At 41.9% G+C, this 12,337-nt stretch overlaps 1 protein-coding gene across 4 annotated transcripts in view; it reads right to left on the bottom strand.

The window, feature by feature from the left end:
• EPS15L1 (epidermal growth factor receptor pathway substrate 15 like 1) overlaps positions 1-12,337 on the bottom strand; it is a 428,822-nt gene that overhangs the window by 99,619 nt on the left and 316,866 nt on the right. For all 4 annotated transcript variants that reach the window (XM_073559865.1, XM_073559866.1, XM_073559867.1 and 1 more), the window contains one exon: positions 4,365-4,497. In XM_073559865.1, coding sequence (XP_073415966.1) covers positions 4,365-4,497 — 133 coding nt within the window. The remainder of the gene's footprint in view (positions 1-4,364; positions 4,498-12,337) is intronic.

Here is a 12,337-nt window from a genome sequence, read left to right as displayed (position 1 = left end):
CACCAGAGAGATATATCATACAAAATAGTTTAATATATAAAATTTCGCACATGTCTACTCTACATGAGCACAATTTTTTAAACATAATTGTCTTTTGTTTGGAAGTTAGAAGAGTTAAAAGCTGACCAACAATTTCTCATTTTTCAAACAAAATTTACAAAACCAAGTGACATTGAGAGGCCTATATGAAAAAAACATACCCAAAAGTGACACCATTCTAAAAACTGCACCCCCTCAAGGTGCTCAAAACCACAATCAAGAACTTTATTAACCTCTCAGGTGCTTAACAGGAATGTTTGCAATGTGGAAGTAAAAAAATGAACAGTTAACTTTTTTCCACAAAAATTTTACTTTAGACCCAAATTTCTTCATTTTCCCAAGGGTAACAAAAGAAATCGGACCCCAAAATTTGTTGTGCAATTTCTCCTGAGAACGCCAATATCCCATATGTGGAGAAGTACTGTTTGGGCGCACTACAAGGCTTTGAAGAGAAGCACCATTTGACTTTTTGAATGCAAAATGTTGCATTTGGAGAGCCCTTGATGTGCCTAAACAGTGGAAATATTCCACAAATCGGTGCTATTTTTTAAACTAGATTTCTCAAGAAAGGTTTCTAGATATGTGGTGAGCACCTTGAACCCACATGTGCTTCACAAACGTTTATCTCTGAAAAATAATATCTATATATCTATAGATATATCTATATCTACAGTATATCTATATAGATACAGTATATCTATATATAAATATTTCACATTTTTCCCACAATAATGTTATTCAAGCCCCATTTCTTTGTTTTCACAAGCATAAAAGGAAAAAATTGCACCATAAAATTTGTTGTGCAATCTCTCCTGAGTACGCAGATGCCCCAAATGTGGGGGAACTACCTTGTGGGAGCACACCAGAGTTCAGAAAGGAAGTAGTGACGTTTTGAAACGCAGACATTCGCATTTGCAGAGCTCCTGATGTGCCTAGAGAGTTGAAGCCTCCACAAGTGACTCCAATTTGGAAACTAGACCCCTCAAAGAATTTATTTACATGTATGGTGACCACCTCGAATCCCCAGGTGCTTCACAGAATTTTACAACGCTGATCTGTAAAAATGAAAACTAAAGAAAAATTCCCCCACAAAACTGTTGTTTTAGCCCCAAATGTTTTCATTTTCAGAAAGATAGAAGAAAACGGACCCTCAATTTTTTTTCTGCAATTTCCACTGAGTACACCCCCCCAAATGTGGTCGAAAACTACTTCTGAGACACAGTGCAAAACTCAGAAGAGAAGAAGCGCCATACTGGCGTTGAGATTTTACTGGAATGATTCGAGTGTGCCATGTCATATTGGCAGAGCCCCTGAGGTGCCAGAACAGGAGAAATTCCCCACATATGACCTCATTTTACAAACTACACCACCCAGTGAATGTATCTAGAGATGCAGTGATCATATTTACACCACATGTGCCTCATAGAATTTTATACTATTGGGTGGTGAAGAAAAAATAATTAAATTTTTCCACTAAAATGTTGTTTTAGCCCCAAATTTTTAATTTTTTTTTTAAGGGCTATTAGGAAAAAATTGACTTCAGTTTGTTGTAAAAATTTCTCCTGATTATGCAATACCCTACAGGTAATAGGTAAATACTTTTCAGCCACAATGCAAAGCTCAAAAGGGAAGAAGCGCCATATTACAGTGCAGATTTTACTGTTATGGTTTGCGGGTGTCATGATCATCTAATAGAGTCCCTGAGGTGCCAAAACAGCATAAACCCTCATCAGTGACTCCATTTTACAAATTACATGTATTGCTGAATTAATCTAGGGGTGCAGTGATCATATTAACATCACAGGCGTGTAACAGAGTTTTCTCCCATTGGGCAGTGAAGAAAAAATAATTAAATTTTTACCACCAAAATTTTGTTTTACCCCAGATTTTACATTTTCACAAGTGGAAATGGGTAGAAATGGCACTAAAATTGTCCCCACAATTACCACAAATACCCCAGATGTGGCTGTACAGTGCTGCTTAGCCACATAGAGAGACTTTGGAGGGACGGAGCGCTATTTGCCTCCTGGAGCCACAGATTTTCCTAGAATAGTTTGCGGACTCCATAAACAGAGTCCCTAAGTGCTAGAAAATCAGAATCTCCCCTCAAGTTACCTCATTATGGAAATTATGCCCCTTTGGAAATGTATCTACAGGTGCAGTGATGATTTTGAATCCATGGGTGTTTTCCAGAAACAAGCAGGGATGGATGTTACTGAGTGAAAACTGCAAACTGCCATTGTAGTGACCATTACACTGTAGTGCTTAGCTCATGCTTCTGGAGACACGCACCAGAAAATTAGGCGGGCTCTCATAGCTACAGAAATGCCAAACATGTGGACGGTAAATGTGGATTAGTACACTGGGGTTCAGAAGGGAGGGGGTATTTGGATTTGGGAGCCCAGAATTTGCTGAATTTTTTTTTGGGGGGGTGACGAGCCATTTCGCTTTTCCAGAGCCTTTATACTACCAGCAATGTGGAAGCCCTCTATATTTCCATTGACAGATGACGGACCTGAATGGGGACTTTTATGTGGATTTTTTTTTTTTTACATAATATTTGGGATCACATTTATCCGGAGCTCTACTTTGAGCACTTACACTGGGGTTTCCATCTAAATCTCCGAGTTACAAGATTCAGACCAAACCCCTATGAATCCATTCACTATAATAATGAAGCAGCAGAGTTACTCTGCACTCCGTCTAGCCTCTGTTTACAGTTGTCCTTCTTTTCAGAAGTGCACCAAACTGTAGAGACGGCACATTTATGCATGTCTAAAAGATGGATACCGCCAGATCATAGGTCAGACAGCGTGCAAAATGCCTCCATTTGCCTCATAATAGGAAATCTTCCGCCAGGGGTTCTGTCAGAATCACGTAATTCAAAGATTAGCATGGAAACCTTGCGGTAAGCGCTCAGCACATTGTGCAGGATAAATGTGAGCTGACCCTTACTGCGATCTTTGGGAGGCAGAATGAAAACAAACAGCAGATGAACACTTTTTTATTTTTTACACCATTCCTTGTGCGGTATAAGTGATCAGATGACTTTATTCTTCCGATTTACAGTTTTTATACGTTTGACTGCTGTCATACACTAAAAGACACCTTTTTTGGAAAGCAGAATTAACAAACAGCAATTCAGGAGGTTTTTTTTATGCCATGCCACGTGTGGTAAAATTGATAAGGTAGCTTTATTCTTCGGATCAGTACGATTACAGCAATCCCACATTTATAGAATTTATTTTGTGTTTTGGTACTATTACACAATAAAAACTATTTTACCGAAAAAATTTTAAATTGCATCACTTTATTCTGAGAGCTATAACTTTTTTACTTTTTGGCTGATTGAGCAGCTTGTATTTTGTGGGACACGATGATGTTTTCAGCGATACCATTTTTATTTATATTCGTGTTTTTGACAGTGTTTTATTGCACTTCTTGTTCGATGGTATGATGATAAAGCATTTTTTACCTCGCTTTTTACCCCTTTTAGGTGTTTACTGAAGGGGTTAACTAGTGTGACATTTTCATATGGTGGGTCTTTCCGGATGCGGCAATACTAAATATTTTTTTTTTTTTTTTTTTTTTTTAGGGGTTTATTGTTCATAAAAATATTTATTTATGGGTCCAATATATCTATTTTTTTGTAATTTTTATTTATTTTGCACATTTTTTTTTTTTTTTTTTTTTACTTAGTTCCACTATGGGACTTCAACAGTCTGAACACAGCTATAAAGCACAGCAATGAGGGAGCTGTACCTTGTTCCAGAAGTTTTGAGGCATGTCTCTGCGCTGTTTTGCGTATTGTAGGAGAGATACTTTGTGGCATTTGCGCAGTAATAGCTTTCTTCTAGGCACTCGACCATGTAGCCCATTTTTCTTCAAGTGCCTCCTTATTGTTAATCCTGAAACAGCGACACTGCTAGTTTTCAGACAGTCCGGTAATTCAGCTGATGTTATTCGTGGGTTTTTCTTTGCATCCCGAACAATTTTCCTGGCAGTTGTGGACGAAATTTTTGTTGGTCTACCTGACTGTAGTTTTGTTTTTACAGAGCTGATTTTCATTTTCATTAACCAGTTAAGTGTGAGACCAATAAATGTTGTCATATCATAATGCCGAAAGGTTCCATGTGAAATATTGTTTCTTACCTTGTAGACAATTTTTTTTTAGCCCTCTTGACTCTTGGGCTTCAAAACTTAAGGACACACACTAAAATGAGGCTTTCCTTTCCAAAAAGGAAACAGATAGCTAACAGATCATTTTAAAAATACAGTACTTCCAAAAATAAATGTGATAGGTACACATAACTTTCCAAACTTACCACTTGGAGGCTTTGGCCGTGGAGGGACACTTCTTTTGGGGGGCAGGGCTGGCATATCAAGCTTGCTTTTAAATGGGTCCTCAGAAAATCCTGTGCTTGGAAAAGTGGCAGCAAAGGGATCTGGAGTTTGGTGCTAAAATTGGAGATGTTTCAGGAAAAAATATTAAAATCAAAGGCAAAATAGGTCAAACTTAATAAAACATTTCTTCATAAAACACAGGATTTTAATTTCAATTAGATATAATTTGGTAATCCAGCTCTGCTTACTTTTTTGAGCTAAATAAAGATATATGAAAAAAAAATTTGCCATGTAATTTCTTGGTTCAACATCTTTTACGTTCTGATGCAGCAGCATCAGGGTAATAGGAATAGGGCTTGATGTCACCAGCTTTTGCTGACAACAAGCCCTAGGTTTAGTAATGAAGAGGTGTCAGACAGACACACAGTCACCAGCCTATGTAGGAAAGTTAATAGAATGAACCTACATAGGCTGGAACCAAAATAGCAACTGTTAGTTTTTACAAAAAATAATAATTGTGTGGGCTCCCGCGTAACTTTCGTAACCAACGGATGAAAAGCCGACGGATGAGGACTAAAGTTAATATTTTGGGAAGGAGCCAAGATAAAGGTTCCCAGGCTATTAATATCAGCTCACAGCTGCTTGCTTAACCATTACTGGCTAGTTAAAAGAAAACTGATGTAGGGTCCCCGCTGTGCGGGATGATATTAATAACTTAGGAAGGGGCCATGGATTTTTGCCCCCTGCCAGAATAAAAACATCAGCTTTCAGCCACCCCAGAAATGGCACATCTATAAGATGGCACTTAGCATCCCTCTTCCCATTTGCCCTGGTGCAGTGGCAAGTGGGGTGGAAATTTTGGTGTGCTGATGTCACCTTTGTATTGTCAAGTGACATCAAGCCCAGAGGTTAGTAATGGAGAGGCATCTATAAGACACCCTCATTACTAACCCCATAGTGATATTATGAAAAAACACACAGAAGAAAGTCCTTTATTTGAAATATTGACACAGACTCCTTCATTGAATCTAAATAAAACCTTAGGCTATGTCCACAAGATGCAGAATTGTTGCATTTTCGCAGCATTTTTTCCCGCACAGAAATGCTCCAAAAACGCAACGAAATACTAAAGCAATGTTAGTCAATGACAATCCTAAAGTTTTGTGCACATGATCTGGAAATTTCCATCCTTATTTGCAGCGTTTTATTTTCCGCAGCATGTCAATTCTTTTTGCGGATCTGCAGCGTTTTTCACTCATTGACTTCCATTGAGTCAGTCAAATCAGTAGCAAAATCGTAGGTGTATAAAGGTTTGCGGATTTGCTGCCAAAAGCTTTGAGAAACTGTCAAAGGATATGACGTCAGAAGGCGGAAGTGTGTGTTGGTGGAGAATATGTGTGAGTGGAGAATGTGTGTGAGGGAAGAGTCTGTGTGAGCGGAGAATATGTCTGAGCGAAGAGTCTGTGTGAGCGGAGAATATGTGTGAGGGAAGAGTATGTGTGAGTGGAGAATATGTGCATATGTCTGCGGGTGTCTGTGTCTATGTCTGTCTGCGTGCGTGTATGTACCCATGCGACAAACAGCCCATAGCGATTGTACTTAGGCGTCTGATGGGACTACTACTCCCATCCAGCTACGTCTTTTGTCACAAAGACTGCATGAGCTGATGATGGGAGAACAGTCTCATAGATTGTAAGCTTGCGAGCAGGGCCCTCATTCCTCTTGGTACCTGTTTTGATCTATATGTTTAATGGTATGCTGTAATGTCTATTGTCTGTACAAGTCCCATCTATAATGTAAAGTGCTGTGAAATATGTTGGCGCTATAGAAATAAATTATTATCATCCAATGCCTGAGTTCAATTGTAAAAAAAATCAAAATATTGACAATCAAATACAAAATACATACTCACCGAACACCTAATCCCCGATGCCCGTGTCTCCTGCAATCAATCAAAAATAATAAAACATATACTTCCTGTCCACCGTAGTCCATTTAATATCAAGTGTCCCACGTCGATGTAACCTGGCCGCCGGAGGTACACTAACAGGAGGTAATGAGAGTTCATGAGAGTTCACCGGAGTACATCAGCTGATCAGCTCCAGTGCTCTCACTTAGGGCACCGCTGCGTGAGAAAGTTCTCACACAGCGGTAGCGCCGTGAGAGCACCTGAGCTGATGAATGCCGGTGAGCTTTCACCGCAGCGCTGTGATACACTGTGGGAGTGATGGCCTCCTGTCAGTGTATCGCCGGAGGTCGGAAACAGTGGTCACATCTCCCAATGTGACTGTTCTACACGTGAGATCGCCGTGTGACACTCAGTATTAAATGGACTACGTCGGACAGGATAGTGTTATACGTTGGTTTATTATTTTATTTTTGTTGCAGGAGACGAGGGCATCGGGGATTAGGTGTTCAGTAATTATGGTTAGTTTAGATTCAATAAAGGAGTCTGTGTGATTATTTCAAATAAAGGACTTTATTCAGGCTGTGTGTTTATTTACCATATACATAACTATAGGATTAGCAATTGATAGGTGTCTTATAGACGCCTCTCCATTACTAATCTGTAGACTTGATGTCACCTGACAATACAAAGGTGACATCAACCCCACAAATATGAACCCCACTTGCCACCACTATAGGGCAAGTGGGAAGAGCGAGACTAAGTGTCAGAATTGGTACATCTATAAAATGTGTTATTTCTGGGGTGGCTGAGAGCTGATATTTTTAGCCTGGGTGGTGCCAATATCCATGGCCCCTTTCCCAGGCTATTAATATCAGCCCGCAGCGGTCTGCCTAGCCTTTGCTAGTTCAAATTTATAGGGGGACCGCATGTCAATATTTTTCTGGGGTTCCCCTGTAAACTAGCAAGTAAAGGCTAAGCAAACATCTGTGAGCTGATATTAATAGCCTGGGAACTTTTATGGCTATTGGCTGCTTCACAGAAATATAACATCAGTCCTCAGCCGCCGACTTTCCCTCTGCTGGTTATGAAAATTATGTGGGAGCCCATGCAATTTTATTTTATTTTTGGAAAAACATACAGAAATATTTCAGATTTCTGACAGTTGCTGTTTTGCTACAGCATACGTAAGTTAATTATGTTAATGCTCCTACATAGGCTGGTGAGTGTGTGTGCTTGTGTGTCTTTAACTCTTTATGTACCGTTTTATTAATGAGGGTATCTGGCTGACACCTGTTCATTACTAAACCTAAGGGTACCGTTACACTTAGCGATGCACCAGCGATCCCGACAACGATATGGATCGCTGGTGCATCGCTAAGTGGTCGCTAGTGAGCTACCACACAGGCATCGCTGGGGTCAGGGGTCGCTACTTACCTGTCAGACGCGGCGATCCTGACGTCCTCCCGCCCGAGTCCACGCGTCGCTCGTCGGCGCGACAGGAAGCGCCCGACGAGAAATGATCCAGGACCTTCTCGCGCGACCAGCGATAATCAGCGGGGGAGCCGGTCGGAGGTAAGAATAACATGTAGCGATATCGCTAGCAATATCGCTGCTACGTCACAAAATCGGTGACTTTACAGCGATATTGCTAGCAATATCGCAGTGTGTAACGGGGGCTTAAGGCTTGGTAATATAAAATTATATAAAATTAAGAGACCACTGCAAAATTTTCAGTTTGTCTGATTTTTCTCTTTAAAGGTATATTTTTGAGTAAAATGTAAATTGCTCTTTTATTCTATAAACTACTGACGACAACATGTCTCCGAATTTCCAAGCACTAAATTTTGTATTTATTTTCAGAAAATGAGACATGGTCAAAATAACAAAAAAATGCAGTGCTTGCAGACCTCAAATAATGCTAAGAAAACAAGTTCATAATCATTTAGAAACAACACTAATGTTTTAACTCAGGAAGAGTTCAGAAATCAATATTTTTTGGAACAAACATGATTTTTAATCACAACTTTCATGCGTCTTGGCAAGCTTTCCACCAGTCTTTCACACTGTTTTTGGGTGACCTTAGGCCACAACTGGTGCAAAAAATTAAGCAGTTCTTCTTTGTTTGATGACTTTTGACTATCCATCTTCCTCTTGATTACATTCCAGAGGTTTTCAATGGGGTTCAGGTCTGGAGATTGGGCTGGCCATGACAGGGATTTGATGTGGTGGTCCTTCATCCACACATTGATTGACCTAGCTGTGTGGCAAGGGCATAGTCCTGCTGGAAATACCAGTCCTCAGAGTTGGGGAACATTGCCGGAGCAGAAGGAATCAACTGTTTTTCCAGGATAACCTTGTATGCGGCTTGTATGCGATTCATACGTCCTTCACAAAGATTAACCTGCCCAATTCCAGCCTTGCTGAAGCATCCCCAGATCATCACCAATCCTCCACCAAATTTCACAGTGGGTGCAAGACACTGTGGGGGCTTGTGACATTTGAATAAGATGACGGTCATCCCGGTCAGTAGAGAGTCGTTTTCGCCCTCTGCCAGTCTGTAACTTTGTTGTCCCAAAAGTCTGCTGCTTCACTTTGTTGTAATGGACTGTCTTAGAAATTTTAAGGATGGAGGCAACATGACGCTCACTGTATCCCTCTGATAGTAAAGCCAGAATTGAGTCCTTCTTTTCCTCACTCAAGACTTTTCTTTTCAGCACCTTTGACATGGTTAAAAGTTATTTTGACATTCCTATTACTTTTGGGATATTACTAGCACTTGTTTGCCATCCAGCTTGACCTATTGCAAGAGGATTGTGAACACCACAGCAGGGTTTTCTATACTTTTGTTCAATAAATAAGATTAGGTTCAGATGATCACCTAATCAGAAGCACATTAAGTAGAATGAGGTGTACTCTGGTTGGAATTCAACTGACACTGGAATGGAAAACTGTGCAGTGGTCTCTTAATTTTTTCCAGAGCTGTGTGTGTGCTTGTGTATCTACTAATTCTGCCTGTCTGTAACGGAAATCCCACGTCGCTGATTGGTCGCGACCGGGCGGGGGCGACCAATCAGCGACAGGCGCAGTCCGGCCGCGAATTGGCGCGGCAATCGAACGACACACACCACCGCTACCGTCGGGAGATCTGCGGCGCTAGCCGCTGATCTCCCGACGGTTAGCGCAGGTCATCTCCTGCCGCACGGAGGTCAGCGGCGACGCAGCCGGAAGATGACCGGCGCAGCGCTCAATGTGCAGATGGTACCCAGGGTCCAGAGGAGAAGAGACTCTCTTAGGGTATGTGCACACGCTGCGGATTCCGCTGCGTTTCCGCAGCGGTTTTGGCCGCTGCGGACCCGCAGCAGTTTTAGCTGCGGTGTACAGTACCATTAAATGAATGGCAAAAAAAAACCGCTGTGTAGACGTTGCGGAAAAATCCGCACGGATTTGCTGCGGTTTTGGAACCGCAGAAAGAATTGACATGTCAATTCTTTCTGCGGAAACCGCTGCGGGTTCCTATCTCCACCATTGTGGAGATGGTGAATCCGCAGGACCAAACCGCAGGCAAAACCGCAGATAATCCGCAGGTCTTTTGACCTGCGGTTTATATGCGGTTTTTGCAAAATCCGTGCGGATTAATCCGCAGCGGATTCCGCAGCGTCTGCACACACCCTAACAGGCCCTGGGAACCATAAACCTGTAAAAAATAGAAATAAAATAAAAAATACTGATATACTCACCTTCCTACAGCCCCTGGACTCTCTCCCTCCTCTCACCACGCGCCCGGCATCTTCCGGTCCCAGTAATGCTTTGCGCGAAAGACCGCTGATGACGTTGCGCTCTCGCGAGAGTGACATCATCTCCAGGCCTTCGCACTAAGCATTACTGGGACCGGAAGATGCCGAGAGCGTGGAGTGGAGATCGGGGGCCGTCGGAAGGTGAGTATGCGATAGCATCGGGCCTCCATCTAGCATACAGTTTATAGATATATATATATATATATATATACATATATATATATATATATATATATATATATATATATATATATATATATATATATATATATATATATATTCAAACAATGTAAAAAACATATAGCCAGCTCACCATAAAGGAGTTCCTCTTAATGCAATAGTCGGTGTTCACCTTATATTCTGCACGGATCCAGGCAGGGAGTGTGCCCCAACAAATAGGAATATAAGAGAATTAGGATCCAGCAAAAAGATGAAAGTTCACCAGAATTATAAAATCTTCTTCTTTATTTATCCATCAATTCATATAAAAAATAGATGAGGAACTCCAAACAATCGGTAACATTCCAGCAAGGGAATGTTACCAATTGTTTGGAGTTCCTCATCTAATTTTTATATGAATTGATGGATAAATAAAGAAGAAGATTTTATAATTCTGGTGAACTTTCATCTTTTTGCTGTTGGATCCTAATTCTCTTATATTCCTATATATATATATATATACATACATACATACACATACACACACTTACCGTATATTTGTTTTGTGTGTGTAAACATAATAAATTTGAACATGGTATGTAATGACCCCATGGTCTTCAATGGAGAATGAAAAAGAGGTTGAACAAGGAAATTACATCACAGTTCTTTTTTTTTAATAATATATTTATTTAGCTCTATAGATTTATAAAACTGAATGAAAAACAGCATGAATAATGCAACAAAAATATTCATAAAACACTCATAAAAACCACGTGTTTTTTCCACTGCATTTTTCTGCCAAGAGATGCAGAAACCTTGCAGAAATTTCTACAAGCAAATCTGCAAGGTGCGCACATAGGCTTAAGAAAACCTCCAATGTGCTTTTATTTTTGAAGCGGACTACTGGATGGTAGTGGGTCTGTCTGCTTCCATCCCAGCCAGGTATTCCATGTGGCCTAAAGGTACTGTCACACTTAGCGATGCACCAGCGATCTCGACCAGCGATATGACGCGGTCAGGATCGCTGGTGCATCGCTAAGTGGTCGCTAGTGAGCTGCCACACAGGCAGATCTCATCAGCGACATCATAGCGGTCGGGGGTCGCTACTTACCTGTCACATTAGGCGATCCTGACGTCCTCCGCCCGGCTCCACGCTCGTCTCTCCACAGGAAGCGCCGCAGGAAGCGGACGACGAGAAACAGTCCTGGACGTTCTCGCGCGATCAGCGATAACCAGCGAGGGAGCGGGTCGTAGGTAAGTATCACACACAGCGATATCGCTAGCAATATCACTATAACGTCACAAGTTATAGCGATATTGCTAGCGATATCGCTAAGTGTGAAGGCCACAGGTTCCTTGAAAAAACCCTGCAGCAGAGGGTTGGGTGAGTCAGTCTTGGTTTGCAACTTGGCAGAGCAGGAGGCTCTGCAAACCTTCAGCCTGTGTGAGGCAACACGGAGACAAGCTGTTATGCGAGGCTTAGGTCGAAGGAGGCTGACAAAACCCGGGCCCCTGCGGAGTCCCTCAAACTAGGGAAAACCCTGTCTGACCCTCAACCCAGGGTTTTTGCTAAAGGTGCAAATGCCTGAGCCTCCAGCCTCTCCTTATCTCCTGCTCAGCCCTAAGCTGAACCCTCCACCCTCCACCCAGTGAGTTGTCAAACCACCAAAACCCACACAGTAATGACAGACAGGGAGAACTCAAACCACACCGCGCCGCAACCACACAGGACAATACTATAATGTGAACAGGGCAAAACAAAGCACAAATATAGGAAGACGAAAAGGTAACAACGGATCATACGACACCAGCTATGAATTTCTCTCTCCAACACCTCCACTCCAGACCGGAACCACTTGGCACAAAACACAAGCTATAATCGGCGACGCCCACAGGCCAGCACGACTATTTAAAGACCGTGGGCGTGACCAAACATCCCACCTGACTTCCAGCTAGATTAACCCCAGATAACCTGAGTAAAATCAAGCCGGCGCCACTGAGGCTATAGTGGACGGAGATGGAACTACCGCTGCCTGCCGGACGCTGTGGTGTGAACAGCGTCCGACATGACAGTACCCCGTCTTCTACGAGG

The sequence above is a fragment of the Dendrobates tinctorius genome, unplaced genomic scaffold (assembly GCF_039654945.1).
Source record: "Dendrobates tinctorius isolate UK_male_01 unplaced genomic scaffold, ASM3965494v1 ptg000276l, whole genome shotgun sequence".
Taxonomy (NCBI): domain Eukaryota; kingdom Metazoa; phylum Chordata; class Amphibia; order Anura; family Dendrobatidae; genus Dendrobates; species Dendrobates tinctorius.
Note: the sequence above shows the minus strand (reverse complement) of the source record. Positions and strands in the feature narration are given on the sequence as shown.